At 39.8% G+C, this 23894-nt stretch overlaps 2 protein-coding genes across 2 annotated transcripts; both read left to right on the top strand.

Moving 5' to 3' along the window:
- The first annotated feature begins 16989 nt into the window (after positions 1–16989).
- Positions 16990–17931, top strand: LOC137004175 (olfactory receptor 52B2-like). Its single transcript, XM_067364375.1, has one exon. The coding sequence runs from the start codon at positions 16990–16992 to the stop codon at positions 17929–17931; it is 942 nt and encodes a 313-aa protein (XP_067220476.1).
- Positions 17932–21098: 3167 nt separating this feature from the next.
- Positions 21099–22040, top strand: LOC137004174 (olfactory receptor 52B2-like). The gene has a single exon (XM_067364374.1). The coding sequence runs from the start codon at positions 21099–21101 to the stop codon at positions 22038–22040; it is 942 nt and encodes a 313-aa protein (XP_067220475.1).
- The last annotated feature ends 1854 nt before the right edge of the window (positions 22041–23894 follow it).

Raw genomic sequence — 23894 nt, 5'->3', positions numbered from 1 at the left:
ATTATTATATTTTATACTGTCTTCCTTTTTCAGAGATTTGAGTTGTTTTCAATCATCTATATGTTTTTATTCATCTGTAGTCTTGTCAAACACAAAGCGAATCGTTCTGCCATGAAACTCTTTTCTCTTTCTGATTGGTTCGTTCAATGTGTTCCCAACCAAACAATTTAATGTGTTCATTATCATTCTTGTTTATAGCCAAAACACATCCAAATAAATATGCATTCTCCCTCTCTCTCTTGCAGCAATATGTTTCCATTAATTGTATGTTCTGACATTTAGCAGAAGCAAGTCACACTTGCTCTGTAGCAGCAACAACAGCAGGATAGCAGATCTAGTCCATCACAACCAAACCTATGTACATTCCTTTTAAATTGATAAAATGAACTAACCCAAAGGTTGTCATGAGCATTAAACTACTTAAATCATTCTGTTGACATACTACAGTGTCTGTTTGTATATTATGCTAAGCATATATATATATATATATATATATATATATATATATATATATATATATATATATATATATATATATATATATATATATAATATGTGTGTGTGTGTGTGTGTGTGTATAAAATATTGTGTATATATACACTATATATATATATATATATATACTGTATACTCAAAGTGGCAACCTGGTACATTATTGTCTGGACCTCTCTCGTACATAAGTGTGTACTAACACAGTTTGGTGTAGACACATTGATTAGTTTTGGGAAGCAAAGGCAACACAGGTGAACTCTTCTCAAAACACTACAAAGTGTGTGGAAACCCCAATGCTCGGATGAGTACACCCTTAAAACATCAGAGGCTCCATCAACAGCCACTGAGGAGACTACACCAGAAATGGTGGAACCATCACCATCTCTTCCCCAAAATGTGGAGTCTCAAGCAAGACATTATCGGTAGTGTTCATAGAACACCCAACATGCTGGATATATACACTGTGGTAGATGCCATGAACAAAAAGCAAGGGAAGTTAAATGAAAATAATGGCCATAGTTTTTTGAATAGCTCAATAAGCTGTTTTGTAAAAGAAAAGAAAGAGACTGTTTTGTATACCAATGTGCTTTGTGTTCAATGTAATTCTGTGCACCTTGATGTGAGCACATCAAGGCTGGAGGGGAGGAACTGTTGTGTATTGAGTCAACAATGGACAAGGTATTCTGCATTTGCACACTCTAGTGTTGAATGTGATAATTGCAATTGACCCTTCACAAAGACCCGCCGCTGTCACGCCACACAGAGTGAAAAATACAAGACAGAGCAGGTTACTTATTATATTAAACAAAGTCCCAGCTTTCAAACTGTGTCATTTTTTAAAATAAATTTGAACAGTAAAAACCATTTTGTGGCTCTTTAATGTGTCGTGACAGATTGCTGTAGTGCCTTAGCTCAAGAGGCTCGTGAACCGATCATCTCTTCCTACCAGTTAATTTATAACATCAAATAAACATGAATGAACATGAGAAGGAAATTTGTTTCAAACACGAAAGACGTCAGTACACACCATTTTTTAAGTTCAAGTCCACCAAGGTTAATCTTCTAACTCCTGACTGCTCTGTCAGACAAAATGGTGGATTCTGCATTATGATTGGTTAGATCGCTTGTCAATCAAACTCCCGGCGAAGGGTCAATTGACCCCTTGCTGTCACAAATTCCCTGTGTTTGGACTTTTATGTTATTTTCTGCCTTGTGTTTTGCATTATTTTTCATGTTGATTTAAGTTCTCCAGGTGTTTCCCATTTGCCACGCCCCCTTGTTACCTTGTTTAGCTAGTCTTCCCTGTGTATGTATAGTCCTTAAACGTTCCTATGTATGTGGTTCTTTGTTTCTTGTTTTCTGAGTTCTGTTATTTACGGTGGCCGAGAGAGCTCAACGCGCTGCAAATAAAGAAAACATCTTCATCAGTTTGACAACACATGCGCTGCAAACTCCACAACACTTACAAATAGTGAAACGCGCTGCAAATAAAGAAAACATCTTCATCAGTTTGACAACACATGCGCTGCAAACTCCACAACACTTACAAATGGTGAAACGCGCTGCAAATAAAGAAAACATCTTCATCAGTTTGACAACACATATGCTGCAAACTCCACAACACTTACAAAAAGAAAAACGCGCTGCAAATAAAGAAAACATCTTCATCAGTTTGACAACACACATGCGCTGCAAACTCAACAACACTTACAAATAGACAAACGCGCTGCAAATAAAGAAAACATCTTCATCAGTTTGACAACACATATGCTGCAAACTCCACAACACTTGCAAAAAGAAAAACGCGCTGCAAATAAAGAAAACATCTTCATCAGTTTGACAACACACGCGCTGCAAACTCCACAACACTTACAAAAAGAAAAACGCGCTGCAAATAAAGAAAACATCTTCATCAGTTTGACAACACACGCGCTGCAAACTCCACAACACTTACAAAAAGAAAAACGCGCTGCAAATAAAGAAAACATCTTCATCAGTTTGACAACACACGCGCTGCAAACTCCACAACACTTACAAATAGTGAAACGCGCTGCAAATAAAGAAAACATGTGGAGTTTGCAGCGCGTGTGTTGTCAAACTGATGAAGATGTTTTCTTTATTTGCAGCGCGTTTCACTATTTGTAAGTGTTGTGGAGTTTGCAGCGCGTGTGTTGTCAAACTGATGAAGATGTTTTCTTTATTTGCAGCGCGTTTTTCTTTTTGTAAGTGTTGTGGAGTTTGCAGCGCATGTGTTGTCAAACTGATGAAGATGTTTTATTTATTTTCAGCGCGTTTCACTATTTGTAAGTGTTGTGGAGTTTGCAGCGCATGTGTTGTCAAACTGATGAAGATGTTTTCTCATTTGCAGCGCGTTGAGCTCTCTCGGCCACCGTAGTTATTAAATGTTCCTGCACCTAGATCCGCTCCTCTATCTGCTTATTCAGGGCAGGGTTTCTGGTGGTTTTATCAAATCTAATTTAATGCTTTTTAATGCCTTTTTAATGCCAATGTTTTTATTTTTTAAAGCCATATATATATATATATATATATATATATACGAACTGTTTATGTAGCTTATGCTCAATAGTTTGTAGGTTACATTGTGTCGTGAAATATAATGTAGTAGTGAATACTGCCACTGGTGGTCTATATATATATATATATATATATATATATATATATATATATGTCACTAAATGTCGATAGATGACATCATACGGCAATTAGAATATTCATCATGTCATTGTTGCATTCGCATTCTGCCAAACGTTAGCCCTTTAGATTTGTTTGCTTCTCTGGTGCTACCCTTTTCGTTCACATAATATATTTTAATACAGCCAAAGTCCAAATAAAATTGTTTCATATACTTTTCTGTTTTTGTTGTCAGACAACATGAAATGATGACTGAAAGATTTTTTTTTGTGGTGTAAATATGAATTTAAAATTTCTGAAGCAATATCCATTCAGAATATTGCAGCTTTGACATATTTAAATCTGCATATTTGTGATAGATACCTATTAGTATAATAGTATCTATTACCCAGTAGGCTAGTGTGTTTACCCACCACGCAATGCATGCAATTGCGTGGGGCCCGCGGGCTTGGGAGGCCCCCGCAATTTCTCCCGAGTGGTACCCCATATGCCGTATACCCACTAAAGGGGTGGTCACACTGCACTTTTCGTTCCATTGACTTCCATTCAAACGCATGCGAATGCGTCAGACCGGAAACGCAAGCTCGTGCGAAAAAATTCGCATTTCGCTGCGTTCCAAAGTTCAAGTTTGGTGAACTCTGACCTGCGAATTCGCATCACGTGAAGACGTGCGACCAGTAGAAGATCAATCCGTCACGGCATGACCTCTTGGCTGAATTAAAAGAATTATATTTTTGCATTAAAGTTGAGTAGGTTCTATATTTTTACATTTTAAATGTATTACTTTAAGTTATGTGTTGAATTCATGTTTATAAAAAAGACGCTGTAAACCGTGATGTCATATCACGACCGTTACAGCATCCGAAAAAAATTTGCACGTTCAAAATCTAGTGTGACCGCGGCTTTATTGATTCGGGAAGCTGGAATCTGTGAATATACTGCCAACTTTACTGAACTGCTTGACAGCACTGACTGCATTTCATTATATTTGAGTCCAACAAGTTCAAACTCTTAGAGCTGTGCATTATTTGTGTGCATTATTAACGTGTGTAATGGAACTAATCGAAACACTTTACTGCCAGCCAGCGGGACATTATAGTGTTTGTCCGAGCTCACAACAAGGGAATGCAAATATCTTTGCGTGGGAACGCAAAAGTTTTGCGAAGGAAAAAAAAGTGCCTTAATCTTTGCATCAGGAAGGAAATCCCAAATTTTCCTCCAGCACATCAAATTTCCTCCCCTCCCAATTTTTTTTTTTTTTCACCACCACCACATCCCTTTTAGGGGTTCCGTATACATGAATATTCACAAGTTTCCTGTTTTGTGTTTAGTGCCATTGAACATTTTAGTCCATTGTCCTTGGATCACAGAACTATTTTCGGTAAAGTGATTGTGTTTCAGCGTCGAATGAAGTTAAGATTCTTTTTTATCGAACTGTTTCTGTAGCTTATGCTCAATAGTTTGTAGGTTACATTGTGTTGTGAAATATAATGGGTAACACTTTACAATAACAGTACATGAATAACCATGAACTAATACCTGAGTTAATAGTTACTTCAACATGAACTCAAGATTAGTTAAGATATGAACTAATGAAGAGTGATCCTTAATTACGCCAGGAGTCATAGGGATTCATGCATGAAAACAGAAGCCTTAACTATGCGTTAATACATGTTTGATAATTAATGCATTAACTAACATTTAGGGTAAACTAAATCAAACATCTCTATAAGAAGGAATAATACATATTTGGACTTTGAAATAAATTTAAACAATTTATTATTGTCAGAATTTAAACTACTGACATCAGCAGCTTCATTATAAACATCACTGAAAGGCACAGGATTAGTTTGCCATTATTTTCACTTATCCTCCTTAACATATAAAATACTAAATACACTATTTATCTTCATAGGTCTTAACATGTTTTGTGATATTCTTTCCTATCAAACTAAACTACTGTGACTTACATCAGTTCCTTAGGAATCGGTTCCCGAAAAAATAACCAAACAGGAAACATGAACTAAGGTCAGGGAGCGTTTGCTGGGATCAGATTCAGAAGTTCACTCTCCATCCAGACGCAGGCCGTGATCATACTGTTCTCTGACTTTTTGAAAAGTCACACAACATCACTTAACTGGGCTGAATACTTATATTGTCACGGGTTGCACAGAGACAAGAGAGTAAGATCCATGTGCAGCTTAGTTTATTAAAGGGTAATCCAAAACGTAATCCAAACAGGCAATGGTCAAACTCCAGAGAAACAGTCCATACAAAATAAATAAAACAAACAGAGAATCCAGTGACAAACAACGAACCACAACCAAAGACAGAAACAACTCAGTATAAATAGACAGACACTAATAACATAATACAAAACAGGTGTGTGCAATGAAGTGATCATGAGATAATGAGTCCGGCAGTGCGTTATGGGTAATGTAATTCATGGGGTGAAAACAAGAGTCCAGGATGGAGTGCCCTCTAGTGACTGATGCGGGCACTCTCACTGACGGTCGTGACATTACCCCCCCTCAAAGGAGCGGCTACCAGACAACCAAAACAAAAACACAAAAAACTCCCAAAACTCAGGAGGGAGGTGGACCGGAGGAGGATCAGGGGGAGGGATGGTGGGCCAGGACCAGAGCCCCCAACCGAAGGCCAGGGGGGAGCCGGTGGAACAGACCACGGGGGCTCTAAGAGGGTCGGGGTCCTGGCTGAATGCCAGGGCGGCACTGGAGGAACTGACCAGGCGGGTTCCCTGGGGTCTGGAGTCCTGGCTGGTTGCCAGGGCGGCGCTGGAGGAACTGACCAGGCGGGTTTCAGCGGTTCCAACGGCCGGGGCAGTGGCAGCAGGGCAGGAAGCCTGGATGACGGCGGCAGGGCAGATGGCTTGGATGATGGCGGCAGGACAGAAGATCTGGGCGGTGGCGGCAAGGCAGTAGGCTTGGATGGCGGCGGCAGGGCAGTAGGCTTGGACGGCGGCGGCAGGGCTGGCCAAGGGTGCTTCGTGGCCGTATCAGGGAGAACGAGCAGCTCGGTGACGGCCTCCGTGGCCGTATCAGGGAGAGCGGCCAGCTCGGTGACGGCCTCCGTGGCAGTATCAGGGAGAGCGGACAGCTCGGTGACGGCCTCCGTGGCCGCATCAGCGAGAGCGGACAGCTCGGTGACGGCCTCCCTGGCTGCATCAGGGAGAGCGGACAGCTCGGTGACGGCCACCGTGGCCGTATCAGGGAGAGCGGACAGCTCGGTGACGGCCACGGGCTCAGGCTTGGACTGCTCTGGGACGGCAACGGGCTCAGGCTGGGACTGCTCTGGGACGGCAGCGGGCTCAGGCTGGGACTGCTCTGGGACGGCAGCGGGCTCAGGCTGGGACTGCTCTGGGACGGCAGCGGGCTCAGGCTGGGACTGCTCTGGGACGGCAGCGGGCTCAGGCTGGGGCTGCTCTGGGACGGCAGCGTGCTCAGGCTGGGGCTGCTCTGGGACGGCAGCGGGCTCAGGCTGGGGCTGCTCTGGGACGGCAGCGGGCTCAGGCTGGGGCTGCTCTGGGACGGCAGCGGGCTCAGGCTGGGGCTGCTCTGGGACGGCAGCGGGCTCAGGCTGGGGCTGCTCTGGGACGGCAGCGGGCTCAGGCTGGGGCTGCTCTGGGACGGCAGCGGGCTCAGGCTGGGGCTGCTCTGGGACGGCAGCGGGCTCAGGCTGGGGCTGCTCTGGGACGGCAGCGGGCTCAGGCTGAGGCTGTTCTGAGAGCATCCTCCAGGCACGCAAGACCGCCAAAACATAGAACGTGAGGACAGCCCTCTTGGCCATCACCGGACTGATAGGGAGAGCATGCCGTACTGGAGCGGACTCACTGACTGGAGCGGGCTCTGGAGTGGACTCACTGACTGGAGCGGGCTCTGGAGTGGACTCACTGACTGGAGTGGACTTACTGGCAGGAACGGGCTCTGGAGTGGACTCACTGACTGGAGTGGACTTACTGGCAGGAACGGGCTCTGGAGTGGATTCACTGGCTGGAACGGGCTCTGGAGTGGACTCACTGGCTGGAGCGGGCTCTGGAGTGTACTCACTGGCTGGAGCGGGCTCTGGAGTGGACTCACTGGCTGGAGCGGGCTCTGGAGTGTACTCACTGGCTGGAGCGGGCTCTGGAGTGTACTCACTGGCTGGAGCGGGCTCTGGAGTGTACTCACTGGCTGGAGCGGGCTCTGGAGTGTACTCACTGGCTGGAGCGGGCTCTGGAGTGTACTCACTGGCTGGAGCGGGCTCTGGAGTGTACTCACTGGCTGGAGCGGGCTCTGGAGTGTACTCACTGGCTGGAGCGGGCTCTGGAGTGTACTCACTGGCTGGAGCGGGCTCTGGAGTGTACTCACTGGCTGGAGCGGGCTCTGGAGTGTACTCACTGACTGGAGCGGACTCACTGGCTGGAGCGGACTCACTGGCTGGAGCGGACTCACTGGCTGGAGCGGACTCACTGGCTGGAGCGGGCTCTGGAGTGGAATCACTGACTGGAGCGAGCACTGGAGAGGTCTTGGGGGATGGAAGCCTTCCTCCTCCTCTTCCTCCTTTTAGATGTGGGAAGCGGAGACTCAGTGCCCACCTCCTTTGTGGCCTCTGGAGCGGAGTCACGGGCTGGAGCGGACTCCCGGGCTGGAGCGGGCTCACGGGCTGGAGCGGGTTCACGGGCTGGAGCGGGTTCACGGGCTGGAGCGGGTGTTGGAGGTCTCTGAATCTGCCCATCCCTATGCAGATACAGGTAACTGGCGAAATTCCAAAAATTTAACTTCCCCACCAGCTCCATCTCCCACTGCGGCAGAGGATCATTAAGACAGTTATTAACTGTGTCCTTGAGGACCACATCAGAGAGACCATAACCCTCCGCCCGTGACCAGAACTTCTGGACGAATGTCCGCACTCCCATTCTCCCCTGGCGAAGAGTTGCCAAAAGGGCCTGAGCCTCCTCAGCCCCCACTGATGACCGGAGTCTCCTGCTGCTGGATCTCTGCATGGTGGTTCGTTCTGTCACGGGTTGCACAGAGACAAGAGAGTAAGATCCATGTGCAGCTTAGTTTATTAAAGGGTAATCAAAAACGTAATCCAAACAGGCAATGGTCAAACTCCAGAGAAACAGTCCATACAAAATAAATAAAACAAACAGAGAATCCAGTGACAAACAACGAACCACAACCAAAGACAGAAACAACTCAGTATAAATAGACAGACACTAATAACATAATACAAAACAGGTGTGTGCAATGAAGTGATCATGAGATAATGAGTCCGGCAGTGCGTTATGGGTAATGTAGTTCATGGGGTGAAAACAAGAGTCCAGGATGGAGTGCCCTCTAGTGACTGATGCGGGCACTCTCACTGACGGTCATGACATATATAGTTGTGTTAGTACAAGTGTATTTGATAGTAAGTTAATGATAATCATGAGCTGAATTTGGTAAGTTGTTAACAGTGAATTAAGTATGATGTGCCCCCTCAAGTAAAGTCATGACATAAGTATACATTAACAAACCATTAGTTGATGTTAGTATATGCTTAGTTAATAATGAGTTAATTATGATTGTGCCCCCTCAAGTAAAGTCATGACATAAGTATACATTAACAAGCCATTAGTTGATGTTAGTATATGCTTAGTTAATAATGAGTTAATTATGATTGTGCCCCCTCAAGTAAAGTCATGACATGATGCACATATCATACACACATCATTAACTAATATATGAATAAACACTATAGAGTGCCATCCTTATTCCTTTACACCCCGGTACAAAAAAAATAAATAAAATAAAATAAAAAGTATTTGTATTTTACTTTTATTTATATAATTAAACATATATGGACTTGAAAGCAAGCCATAAACATACCTGTAAAGACACACATAAGGCACATTTACATGTAAAATCGCGAGCGTCCACAAGCTAATGCTAATCAAAGCATATACATTTAAATGACAAAAATACAAATACAGTTAATAACTGCACATAACCTCCTGAAAACCCCAATAAAACATACATGTAAATATGTCTTTAATTATTAATTTGGCTTACCAAAGCAGTCAACATTTATTAGTTTAAAATTCCAGCAACACAACAAACGCGCCAAGAGAACACCTAGCGTGCGCCACTAACACCTAGCGTGCGAAACAAACCCTACATACTTTAGTTCCGGGAATAAACTAGGCCTATGACTATTTAGCTATGACTAAATGTAAATGAACTATAAAAATCAGAAAACAGTTTAGATCAAATTAAATTTAATAGTGGTAGTCTATTTTCCACATTTGATTAGACAGATCTATGTAATTAATGGCTAAATAATCATGTGCCATTGCAATTATTTGTCACAAAGCTGCAGATGGCAGATTATGATATTACAGTGTAAATTATGACAGTATTAAATCACGTTTAATTCAAATTCAGAGTACTTCTTGTTTACTCTAATGGAGGCTGATTTATTTAGTTTACCCCTAAATGTTAATTAATGCATTAATTAACAAACATGTATTAACGCGTAGTTAAGGTTGCTGTTTTCATGCATGAATCCTTATGACTCCTGTCGTAGTTAAGGATCACTCTTCATTAGTTCATATCTTAACTAATCATGAGTTCATGTTGAAGTAACTATTAATTTATGTATTAGTTCATGGTTATTCATGTACTGTTATTGTAAAGTGTTACCATATAATGTAGTAGTGAATACTGCTACTGGTGGTCTATCATTAGGAAATGAGCCAACAGCCATCGAGTTTGTTTGTTTTAGTACAACTGTTTTGATTTGATTTTCTTTTAGTTCGTTTGATAAGATAACTTGTATAAATGTGGCCTATCTGTGGTGGCATAATAAAAGTTTCAGCTGTGATTATTTTGTCATTCCCTATTGCTTTCTCAGTTGATAGTCTGCATAACCAGACATTGAGAGTTAGATTTATGTTCTGTTTATGTTTTAGACATGCATGAATTAATGCATGTAAACCTTCTTTATCTTTTTTTGCAAAACCCACAATGCTCTATATGAATAGAAACATGATGAGACAGTGATATTAGCTTCCCTGCAGCACTTTCACAAGGTTTTAGTTCAATTCTGCAACAATTATAATGTTAAAATTTAATTATAAGTGGTTAAATTGGGTTTTATTTACAAATATTTATATGGAGAAGACATAATTGGCAAAAGTATGAGGAATATTATTGTTATGGATAATAAGACATATAGGCCTACACACTGCTGTGATTGTTCTTTCATTTCTTAATTGCTTGCAGTTAGTAAATAATTTCAAAGAGATTTCATTAAATCTTTAAATCTAAATCATTTTCTTTTTTTTTTTTTTTTTTCATATTTTTAGGAAACATTCTCAATCTTTTTTTCCCACAAAAAGATGCATTTCTTTGACATTTTGGGGTGGTTTCCTGGACAGAGATTAAGCCTAGTCCTAGAATAAAATGGCCATTTAAATCAGATTAACAGAAATCTGTTTTCTCTGTCATGGTTTAAAATAGTCCTAGATTTAGTCTAGTCCAGAGTTTAATAAGATGAATTCCTGGAGGAAGACTAGAGCTACTCCAGGACTAAATTGAGGTTTAAATTAAACCTACCAATAATTAAAAACAATAATAAGAGTTTAATCCAGGAAATGAATAATCATAAATACATTCATCATGTTTAATCAATTTAGTCCTCTGCATAAATGGAGGGCCATAAAAATCATATGTAAATATGTTGGCATGGTATGTTAAGATTATAAAATAGCAAAAGATTCTTAAATTTAAAACAATGTACATACATTGCAATCATTTAATCATGCAGCAAAAATGGAGGCACATAAAAACTGTATACTTATAAACTGTATAAAAAAATACATATGTTGCCATTCATTTAAATGAATAATCATTCAGTCATGTGCAGCAAAAATGGAGGCACATAAAAACTGTAAACTTATCTGTATAAAACAGCTAGATTCTCATCACCAATAAATAAATAAATAAATAAACAAACGTAATTTCAAAGATGAAAGTAAATAATGAGGGTAGTTTCATTTTGAATAAAAAGAGCAACTGATTCTGTGTTGAAATTTTATTCACAAACGAGAAGTCATGAAATATATGTCACATATAATTAGCAAAAACATTTTTATATAAGCACACACATTAACACACTTTACACAGGGTCTTGGGATCCCAGACAAATGAAAGTTTGGTCTGCTCAGTGATATCAGCCTTTGCTACTGAAATATATACAGGTGCTGGTCATATAATTAGAATATCATCAAAAAGTTGATTTATTTCACTAATTCCATTCAAAAAGTGAAAGTTGTATGTTATATTCATTCATTACACACAGACTGATATATTTCAAATGTTTATTTCTTTTAATTTTGATTATTATAACTGACAACTAAGGAAAATCCCAAATTCAGTATCTCAGAAAACTAGAATATTGTGAAAAGGTTCAATATTGAAGACACCTGGTGCCACACTCTAATCAGCTAATTAACTCAAAACACCTGCAAAGGCCTTTAAATGGTCTCTCAGTCTAGTTCTGTAGGCTACACAATCATGGGGAAGACTGTTGACTTGACAGTTGTCCAAAAGATGACCATTGACACCTTGCACAAGGAGGGCAAGACACAAAAGGTCATTGCAAAAGAGGCTGGCTGTTCACAGAGCTCTGTGTCCAAGCACATTAATGGAGAGGAGAAGGGAAGGAAAAGATGTGGTAGAAAAAAGTGTACAAGCAATAGGGATAACCGCACCCTGGAGAGGATTGTGAAACAAAACCCATTCAAAAATGTGGGGGAGATTCACAAAGAGTGGACTGCAGCTGGAGTCAGTGCTTCAAGAACCACTACGCACAGACGTATGCAAGACATGGGTTTCAGCTGTCGCATTCCTTGTGTCAAGCCACTCTTGAACAACAGACACCGTCAGAAGCGTCTAAAGACAAAAATGACTGGACTGCTGCTGAGTGGTCCAAAGTTATGTTCTCTGATGAAAGTAAATTTTGCATTTCCTTTGGAAATCAGGGTCCCAGAGTCTGGAGGAAGAGAGGAGAGGCACACAATCCATGTTGCTTGAGGTCCAGTGTAAAGTTTCCACAGTCAGTGATGGTTTGGGGTGCCATGTCATCTGCTGGTGTTGGTCCACTGTGTTTTCTGAGGTCCAAGGTCAACACAGCCATATACCAGGAAGTTTTAAAGCACTTCATGCTTCCTGCTGCTGAACAACATTATGGAGATGCAGATTTAATTTTCCAACAGGACTTGGCACCTGCACACAGTGCCAAAGCTATCAGTACCTGGTTTAAGGACCATGGTATCCCTGTTCTTAATTGGCCAGCAAACTCGCCTGACCTTAACCCCATAGAAAATCTATGGGGTATTGTGAAGAGGAAGATGCGATATGCCAGACCCAACAATGCAAAAGAGCTGAAGGCCACTATCAGAGCAACCTGGGCTCTCATAACACCTGAGCAGTGCCACAGACTGATCGACTGATCGACATGCAACACCGCATTGCTGCAGTAATTCAGGCAAAAGGAGCCCCAACTAAGTGTTGAGTGCTGTACATGGTCATACTTTTCATGTTCATATTTTTCAATCCTTTCTTTGTATTGGTCTTAAGTAATATTCTAAATTTCTGAGATAGTGAATTTGGGATTTTCCTTAGTTGTCAGTTATAATCATGAAAATTAAAAGAAATAAACATTTGAAATATATCAGTCTGTGTGTAATGAATGAATATAATATACAAGTTTCACTTTTTGAATGGAATTGGTGAAATAAATCAACTTTTTGATGATATTCTAATTATATGACCAGCACCTGTATATCTATCTATATATATATATATATATTTATTTATTTATTTTTATTTATTTTTTTTTCAGACGCGCATTCCGACTTCACCTCAGCGCAGGCGCAAGTCAAACGCGCCGAAAAGGTGCAGGTGACGACGAGGGAGCTTCACTTGAACAACAGTGAACTGCCGTCAGATGACATGTTGTCAGGCTATGTCGCTAAAACTCTAGCAAAATAAATGGGACCAAACGCGATTGAATGTAGAGGTTTGTGTCTCGTTCTATTAATAACTCTTTTTTTAACTACTGTATTTAAAGTAGGCCTACATTAACATGTTTTCATGCATGTGTGCAATTTTGGAAATATTTAACATATTTAACACTAGAAATTCAAGTCTACCCAGATTATGTTATTGTATGGTGGTGTAGAGATGAGGCTGATACGGATTTCCACAATAATATTACACTTTAATGAACACAGGCGAGGAGAAACCAACATACACATGTAAATAAACTTTCTAACATTCAAGACGGACGAGGAGTGAAGGGAGTGAGTGCAATATAAAGGGAGTGCTAACAATAGAGTCCAGGTGCAGGTGATGAGTGATGAGGAACTGACGAGGGAAGTGAGTGCAGGTGTGGAGAACAGGAGGATTCTGGGAAATGGAGTCCAGGGAAACAAGGGATCTGTAACAGTACCTCCCCCTCCCGGTAGGCGCGTCCTCGCGCCGTAGATGTAACAACAGGGAGGGGGGCGGGCGCCCTGGAGACCTCAAACCGGAGCAGGGGGAGGAGTAGACTGGAGTGGAGGTCTCCAGGGCAGGTCCAAAAACCATGGCGGGTCAGGAGCCGTGGGCAGCCATGGTGGATCAGGAGCCGAAGGCGGCCATGGAGGGTCAGGGGCCGAAGGCGGCCATGGAGGGTCAGGGGCCGAAGGCGGCCATGGAGGGTCAGGGGCCGTGGGCAGCCATGGCGGGTCAGGTGCAGCGGGCAGACATGCAGCGGGCAGACATGGCGGGTCAGGTGCAGCGGGCAGACATGGCGGGTCAGGTGCAGTGGGCCGCCATGGCGGGTCAGGAGCTGACGTCCTCACGCCGTCAAGCCCAGTTGGCGCAGAAGGACCGGCGGGAGATGGCGGAATCCATGGCTCCGCCGACCGAAGCGCAGCCGGGGCTCCAGAAGGCCGCAGTTGAACACAGACGACAGACAACAAAGTGAACACTAGGGGGAGTGAGGAAGCCAACTGGAAGCGAGGGACGGAGGGACGGAGCGGAGACGGAGGAGTGCAGTCCAGAGGGGAAGGCAGGCTGACGAGGGACCAAGGTGTGAACGGGGGCAGGATGGAGACTTGTGAGGCTGGAGGACTGATGGGCAACGGTGGAGACGAGGGAGGTTGGAGCCAGGGTGTAGGTAATCGCCCAGAGGTCCGAGGTGGAGATCTGGGCGAGGGGGCTTGAGGAGGAGGTGCAGTGCATACATAAATGGATGGAGGTGGGAGAGGGAGGCAGGGAGGGAAAACAGTCTTTGGGCTGGCAGGTACAAAAACACAGTTCATAATAGGGGTAGCTGGCTCGGCGGCGGCTGGAGCTGAGGGCTCGGCGGCGGAGACTGGCGCTGCTTGCTCGGCGGCGGAGACTGGCGCTGCTTGCTCGGCGGCGGAGACTGGCGCTGCTTGCTCGGCGGCGGAGACTGGCGCTGCTTGCTCGGCGGCGGAGACTGGCGCTGCTTGCTCGGCGGCGGAGACTGGCGCTGCTTGCTCGGCGGCGGAGACTGGAGAACTTGGCTCGGAGGAGACTGGGGTTGAGGGCCATTTCATCCCCTCAAATACAATTAAAATCCCCACAGGCACTGGAGCTGGCTCTGGAGACACTGGAGCGGGCTCTGGAGACACTGGAGCGGGCTCTGGAGACACTGGAGCGGGCTCTGGAGACACTGGAGCGGGCTCTGGAGACACTGGAGCGGGCTCTGGAGACACTGGAGCGGGCTCTGGAGACACTGGAGCGGGCTCTGGAGACACTGGAGCGGGCTCTGGAGACACTGGAGCGGGCTCTGGAGGCACTGGAGCCGCTTTCTTCCTCCTCCTCCGCTTACTGGGCCCAGTAGAGGAATGTGGGTCCAGCATGGGGCAGGCAGGGAGTTTGCTGGAGGGGTATGCGGAGGAAGACGGAGGTTGACTGACTGGCCCGGCCAACCGTGTTTCTGGATGGACTGGACGACAACACTTATCCTGAACCTCATCTACAAAGAATTTGGAGCCATTTAACCACAAAATTAAATTGATAGTTTCACTTAAGGAGAAACAAAAAACAGGTTCATCAAAACGGATAGTGTCGTCATCCAATCCATCCAAAAACAGGGAGATCAACTGAGCGTCGGGCCAGTTAGTCAAGTAAGCAAGCTCAACGAACTCCTCCACATACCTCTCCAGCGAACGTCCTACCTGCAAGAGCCCGATAAGGCGATCGCTGGCTGTCAGGGTGAGAGGCGATGGAGGAGCTGGATCCAGGGAGCTGGGGAAAGTCTCCATTTTTTTTTCTGTGGAAATCCAACGTCTGTGGTCCGTCTTTCTGTTATGGTATGGTGGTGTAGAGATGAGGCTGATACGGATTTCCACAATAATATTACACTTTAATGAACACAGGCGAGGAGAAACCAACATACACATGTAAATAAACTTTCTAACATTCAAGACGGACGAGGAGTGAAGGGAGTGAGTGCAATATAAAGGGAGTGCTAACAATAGAGTCCAGGTGCAGGTGATGAGTGATGATGAGGAACTGACGAGGGAAGTGAGTGCAGGTGTGGAGAACAGGAGGATTCTGGGAAATGGAGTCCAGGGAAACAAGGGATCTGTAACAGATTAGAAGTGCTTCTGCAAACTAGGAAAATTTACTGCTGCCTTCACCACAGGAGTTCACAATTAATATTATTATGCTACCATACATTTGGGCAAACTTTTAAAACTAAATGCTGATTAAAACTAAAGATTTAAGGTAAAACAGAAACAACAAAAATAGGCTACTTTGGCCATGTTTAACATGATAATCCAATTCTTTAACAGTGTAAATAAGTCAGAATGCAAGAAATAGCATTACAAGATGGACTTTGCTATAAAAACCACATCATAAAATTCATATCAGTTGGATCGCTAATCATCCACATGGGCCATTGGTCCATGGACCACAATGATTGTTGCTTGCGGCTATATTTGTTGCTGCTGTTGAAAATTTAGTTACCTAACCAAACTACAATCTAACCAGAATGCTACAGTACATGGGAATTCATTCTGGTCTAAACTGGTATTTTCAGCAGGGATTGTGTTAACATAAAATGTCTTTATACTCTAAAGGCAAATCAGCTCTAAAGTATAATTTCCCATGTGAAATACTGTCTAAAAGAGTATGTCATTTGTTTTGTTCAAAATTTAAATGTGCGCATGCTACATAACACATATTCCCATGGTTAACCCAGTGTATACAAAGAGTTTGTCCAGCATGGTCCATGCGTATAAATCGGATTACAGATGACACCAACAAAGTACTTTTTAGTTGTAGAAAAGGATAAACAATTAAGATAGCTAAATATATATATATATATATATATATATATATATATATATATATATATATATATATATATATATATATATATATATATATATATTCAGCTTTTGACATATAGTTAGATATAAGCAATTCAGAATAAACATTCAACATTATTTCAAATCTCACAAAACTACAGTTAGTTTGAGATCATTTTTAAGAGCATTAAGTATTAAAATGTACCTAAAGTAATTTAGACCATCAATCTTCTGACATGTCTGTCTTGAAGAATTTAACCTGCTGCTAAAAATTATTGCTTCTTTTTTCCAGGCTGCAAGAACGATGAGGATGGATATGTCCGAAAAAAAGGATGATGTAGGTCCATTTTGGAAAGATACAAAACTTCAAAGTTCTAATGAGATTTAAATAATTCATCCTAAATTAAAAAGAAACCTGTAAATAAGCATTATTAGCTTGTGCATACTGGTTTTTCAATACATTGACCATGTATCCGAATGGATCTGTCCTTTCAGTGGTCTTGACTTTGCACTCTTTGGAACTCTCTCAGACAAGCATTTATCCTGCATTTATATTTGTAACAGTGGCATATTTGATTATCTTATTCTGCAATTTAACAATTGTTGTCACCATTTGTGAAAACAGGAATCTTCATAAACCAATGTACATACTGTTACTTAACCTGCCTATCAATGATGCAATGGGCGCTACAAGCCTTTTTCCTCAGCTGCTGTATAGTATATGGTCTCAGGACAGATCAATATCCTACCCTGCATGTTTGCTTCAAGGCTTTATTATACACATGTATGGTGGTGCCTCTCACGTAATTCTTACTGCTATGGCATTTGACAGGTATATCGCCATCTGCTTCCCATTGAGATATGGAGCCATTATGACTACCAATAACCTAAAGAGAATCATAAGTGTGATGTGGCTCCTTCATTTTATTATTATATTTGTACTTTTCTGTCTTCTAATGCCTTACAAGATTTGCCAGACATACATGGCAGATCTTGTCTGTTACAACCCATCTTTAATGAAAATCATGTGTGAAGACACAACAGTAAACAATATCTATGGACTGTTTACGTTATATTTATACCACTGCATTTCGCTTTCTGTGGTGGCATTTACATATATTCATATATTAATCACTTGTGTTACTAATAAGCAGTCTGATACAAATATTAAGGCACTTCAGACATGTGGTACTCATTTAGTAGTCTTCCTGTTCTTGGAATTCAACACTTTTTTTCCTCTTATCGCACATCGAACTGAAAATGCTCCAGCTCACCTACGCAGGGTGTTTTCTATTTCTATTCTTGTGTTTCCTCCCATTGTGAATCCGCTTATTTATGGGTTTAAAACTAAGGAAATCAGACAGAAAATTGCCACCTGTTTAAAGAGAAAGAGAAACAGTGTGCGATAAAATGTTATATGTTAAAATAAATGATAAAGTTATAATACTTTACGATATATTAAAAATATTACTAGCTACAGTACAGACCAAAAGTTTGGAACCACTAAGATTTTTAATGTTTTTAAAAGAAGTTTCGTCTGCTCACCAAGGCTACATTTATTTAATTAAAAATACAGTACAAAACAGTAATATTGTGAAATATTTTTACAATTTAAAATAAATGTTTTCTATTTGAATATATTTCACAAAGTAATTTATTCCTGTGATGCAAAGCTGAATTTTCAGCATCATTACTCCAGTCTTCAGTGTCACATGATCCTTCAGAAATCATTCTAATATGCTGATCTGCTGCTCAAGAAACATTTAATGTGTACAATTGTACAAAATATTTGTGTACAATATTTTTTTTCAGGATTATTTGATGAATAGAAAGTTCAAAAGAACAGTGTTTATCTGAAATCTAATCTTTTGTAACATTATAAATGTCTTTACTGCCACTTTTGATTGATTTAATGCATCCTTGCTGAATAAAAGTATTAATTTCTTTAATTTCTTTTCAAAAACATAAAATTAAAAATTCTTACTGACCCCAAACTTTTAAACGGTAGTGTATAATGCTACAGAAGCTTTGTATTTCAGATAAATGCTGTTCTTTTGAACTTTCTATTCATCAAGGAATCCTGAAAAAAAAGTACACAACTGTTTTCAACATTGAAAATAATCATAAATGTTTATTGAGCAGCAAATCAGCATATTAGAATGATTTCTGAAGGATCATGTGACACTGAAGACTGGAGTAACGATGCTGAAAATTCAGCTTTGCATCACAGGAATAAATTACTTTGTGAAATATATTCAAATAGAAAACATTTATTTTAAATTGTAATAATATTTCACAATATTACTGTTTTTTAATGTATTTTTAATTAAATAAATGTAGCCTTGGTGAGCAGACAAAACTTCTTTTAAAAACATTAAAAATCTTAGTGGTTCCAAACTTTTGGACTGTACTGTATATTATTATATGTATCACACATTTGATAAAATATCTATTATATATTATATGTTTGACATTTTTCATCCTTCACAAGTTGTTGACAATTTCCATATATTATTCAGTTTATCTCTAACAACCTACAAGAAGAAAATAGCTTTTTGTTTTGTTGTTTTTAATCTTCGCAATGTATTCAATTCAATTCACATGTATTTGTATAGCGTTTTTCACAATACATATTATTCCAAAGCAGCTTTGCAGAAAATTCATGTTTCTACATTACAAATTAGAGTAATCTGTGATCAGAGGTGACTGTGTCCAAGTAATGTCCATATGTCAGAAATGTACATATAATACAAATCACACAGCTAACATCATGTATTCATTTAGGCAGAAACAATGTTCTGTCATGAAAACTTTTGAGGTGTTGATCTGCTACACTGCTGCTGTACACTGCAAAAATATATATACTTTGGACAAACCTAAGAAAATTACTTTAATTTTCTCAAACTATATTTTTGATTTGGTTGAAACTTTAACATTTAATTTAATATCAATCAAAATAGTTCTTCTGCCCATAAAAAATTATATTCACACAAAGTTAAAATATTGTTTTTTATACAGTTTTTTTTTTTGTTGTTGTTGTTTTTTCATTTTGGTACAACTTTTTTTTCTTTTGAGTTAGTGGCAAAACCTTTTACAGTACTTGAGTATTGTTGTCTTTTACTGCATATGATAATTCATACTCAGAAAGTAGAACTGAAATGACATTCATTACAAAATTATTAGTTAAAACATTTCAAATACACCTGCAGAATATTTTTTCTAGACATGTATTTCGCCACTGAGGATTTCTTAAAAATAATGTGTAAAAATCTTGTCTCGTGAACTCAATCTCGAGTCTCGTCTCGTCTCGTGAGATACCTGTCTCGTCACACCCCTATTATACTGTATTTAAAGTAGGCCTATTAACATGTTTTCATGCATGTGTGCAATTTTGGAAATATTTAACATATTTAACACTAGAAATTCAAGTCTACCCAGATTAGAAGTGCTTCTGCAAACTAGGAAAATTTACTGCTGCCTTCACCACAGGAGTTCACAATTAATATTATTATGCTACCATACATTTGGGCAAACTTTTAAAACTAAATGCTAATTAAAACTAAAGATTTAAGGTAAAACAGAAACAACAAAAATAGGCTACTTTGGCCATGTTTAACATGATAATCCAACTCTTTAACAGTGTAAATAAGTCAGAATGCATGAAATAGCATTACAAGATGGACTTTGCTATAAAAACCACATCATAAAATTCATATCAGTTGGATCGCTAATCATCCACATGGGCCATTGGTCCATGGACCACAATGATTGTTGCTTGCGGCTATATTTGTTGCTGCTGTTGAAAATTTAGCTACCTAACCAAACTACAATCTAACCAGAATGCTACAGTACATGGGAATTCATTCTGGTCTAAACTGGTATTTTCAGCAGGGATTGTGTTAACATAAAATGTCTTTATACTCTAAAGGCAAATCAGCTCTAAAGTATAATTTCCCATGTGAAATACTGTCTAAAAGAGTATGTCATTTGTTTTGTTCAAAATTTAAATGTGCGCATGCTACATAACACATATTCCCATGGTTAACCCAGTGTATACAAAGAGTTTGTCCAGCATGGTCCATGCGTATAAATCGGATTACAGATGACACCAACAAAGTACTTTTTAGTTGCAGTAAAGGATAAACAATTAAGCTAAATATTACTATTTTGACATATAGTCAAAAGTTAGATATAAGCAATTCATGTGAACAAATTACATTCAGAATAAACATTCAACATTATTTCAAATCTCACAAAACTACAGTTAGTTTGAGATCATTTTTAAGAGCATTAAGTATTAAAATGTAACCAAAGTAATTTAGATCATCAATCTTCTGACATGTCTGTTTTGAAGAATTTAACCTGCTGCTAAAAATTATTGCTTCTTTTTTCCAGGCTGCAAGAACAATGAGGATGGATATATCAGGAAAAAAAGGATGACGTAGCGTAGGTCCATTTTGGAAAGATACAAAACTTCAAAGTTCTAATGAGAATTAAATCATTCATCCTAAATTAAAAAGAAACCTGTAAATAAGCATTATTAGCTTGTGCATACTGGTTTTTCAATACATTGACCATGTATCCGAATGGATCTGTCCTTTCAGTGGTCTTGACTTTGCACTCTTTGGAACTCTCTCAGACAAGCATTTATCCTGCATTTATATTTGTAACAGTGGCATATTTGATTATCTTATTCTGCAATTTAACAATTGTTGTCACCATTTGTGAAAACAGGAATCTTCATAAACCAATGTACATACTGTTACTTAACCTGCCTATCAATGATGCAATGGGCGCTACAAGCCTTTTTCCTCAGCTGCTGTATAGTATATGGTCTCAGGACAGATCAATATCCTACCCTGCATGTTTGCTTCAAGGCTTTATTATACACATGTATGGTGGTGCCTCTCACGTAATTCTTACTGCTATGGCATTTGACAGGTATATCGCCATCTGCTTCCCATTGAGATATGGAGCCATTATCACTACCAATAACCTAGTGAGAATCATAAGTGTGATGTGGCTCCTTCATTTTATTATTATATTTGTACTTTTCTGTCTTCTAATGCCTTACAAGATTTGCAAGACATACATGGCAGAACTTATCTGCTATAACCCATCTTTAATGAAAATCATGTGTGAAGACACAACAGTAAACAATATCTACGGACTGTTTATTTTATCTTTATACCACTGCATTTCGCTTTCTGTGGTGGCATTTACATATATTCATATATTGATCACTTGTGTTACTAATAAGCAGTCTGATACAAAGATTAAGGCACTTCAGACATGTGGTACTCATTTAGCAGTCTTCCTGTTCTTGGAATTCAACACTTTTTTTCCTCTTATCGCACATCGAACTGAAAATGCTCCAGCTCACCTACGCAGGGTGTTTTCTATTTCTGTTCTTGTGTTTCCTCCCATTGTGAATCCGCTTATTTATGGGTTTAAAACTAAGGAAATCAGACAGAAAATTGTCACCTGTTTAAAGAGAAAGAGAAACAGTGTGCGATAAAATGTTATGTTAAATAAAAGATAAAGTGATCATATTATACAATATATTAAAAATATTACTAGCTATATTATTGTATGTATCACACATTTGATAAAATATATATTATATATTATGTGTTTGACATTTATCATCCTTCACAAGTTGTTGTGGACAATTTCCATATATTATTCAGTTTATCTCTAACAACCTACAAGGAAGAAAAGAGCTTTTTGTAGTTTTTATTCTTCGCAATGTATTCGATTCAATTCACATTTATTTTGTATAGTGTTTTTCACAATACATATTGTTCCAAAGCAGCTTTGCAGAAAATTCATGTTTCTACATTACAAATTAGAGTAATCTGTGATCAGAGGTGACTGTGTCCAAGTAATGTCCATATGTCAGAAATGTACATATAATACAAATCACATAGTTAACATCATGTAACATCCCAGCTAACATCATGTATTAATTTAGGCAGAAACAATGTTCTGTCATGAAAACTTTTGAGGTGTTTGAATAGATCTGCTACGATGCTGTTGTACACTGAAATATATATATATATATATATATATATATATATATATATATATATATATATATATATATATATATATATATATATATATATACACTTTGGACAAACCTAAGAAAACTACTGTAATTTTCTTAAACTATATTTTTGATTTGTTTAAACTTCAACATTTAATTTAATATCATTCAAAATAGTTCTTCTGCCCAAGATAAAAAAAAAAAAAAAAAAAAAATTACATTCAAACAAAGTTAAAATATTGTTTTTATAGAGAGTTTTATTTTATTTATTTTTTTTATTTTTTTAGTTTGGTACTACTTAATTTTTCTATTTTGGAAAAACCTACTTTTTACTATAACATCCAAGTTTAATTTTTTACTTTGGACTAAACTAAATAAAATGCTGTAATTTTGTTATAAGTAATTTTATTAAATTTTATATTTTTAATAATACTGTACTTTGTCATCATTGGACAATCACGTGACTGTTTTGATGGGATACACCTGTGAAGGAGCGCACAAAGGGACACTTTAAAAGTGGCGTGGTGGAGAAGGAAAGGTGGCTTAGGCGGTGACAAGTGGGGTACGTTTGGTTGTCTCTCAGGGGCAATAGGCCCTCCGGAGATGAAAATAGGTAGTCAGTTAGCTGTCTTTAATATTAGAGAGTGGAGGTAGAGGGGGGAATTGACTTAGTGTCACCTGCCTCGGCACACTGGTTGCTGGCGCCACGTGTTGCCCGACTCAGACACGACTGATGAGAGGGATTCTTGCTCGGCTCTTGTGAGCGCAGCACAAGGACGAGACTTCTGCGGAAAACGGACTGATTGTTTTATGAATTGTCTTGTGACTTAAGCACCGCCTCCTTATTGTGAAGGGACATTCTCCGGCAGACATCACGAGTTGCCCATGCTCTGCTTTACCCCTATGGATGGGTCTCCCCGACCTTGGGAGAGGGAAGTGTTTTTAACTTATTCATTAATTTATGCATTTATGAATTGTTTGTTGTATGACGGGTAAGGGAGGGAAGTTGGGGTTTAAATGTCTTTTGTTTATCCTTTTTTATTTAAAATATCCACAAACTTGCGTATTGTCAGGTGCCATGGTGGACAAACACTCACGATGAGGAGGAATACAGAAAGGAAGACTTTAATAAACAATCAAGGAGACAAGGGAAACACCATGAACACAAATGTACAATCCAAACATAATACAATGACGTGAAACAATGATGAGAACGACAGAGACTGAGGGAGAACACAGGGAAACAAACACAGAACACTGACATTACTCCCCCTCCCAGAAGGTGCGACCTCGCACCTCAAAAAAGTCCAACCGGCAAGCAGG

This window comes from Chanodichthys erythropterus, chromosome 17 (assembly GCF_024489055.1).
Source record: "Chanodichthys erythropterus isolate Z2021 chromosome 17, ASM2448905v1, whole genome shotgun sequence".
Lineage (NCBI taxonomy): Eukaryota > Metazoa > Chordata > Actinopteri > Cypriniformes > Xenocyprididae > Chanodichthys > Chanodichthys erythropterus.
Note: the sequence above shows the minus strand (reverse complement) of the source record. Positions and strands in the feature narration are given on the sequence as shown.

What these genes read in the sequence shown, in the direction of transcription:
- LOC137004175 (XM_067364375.1), top strand. Translation starts at nt 16,990, where the DNA reads ATGTATCCGAATGGATCTGTCCTTTCAGTGGTCTTGACTTTGCACTCT.
- LOC137004174 (XM_067364374.1), top strand. Translation starts at nt 21,099, where the DNA reads ATGTATCCGAATGGATCTGTCCTTTCAGTGGTCTTGACTTTGCACTCT.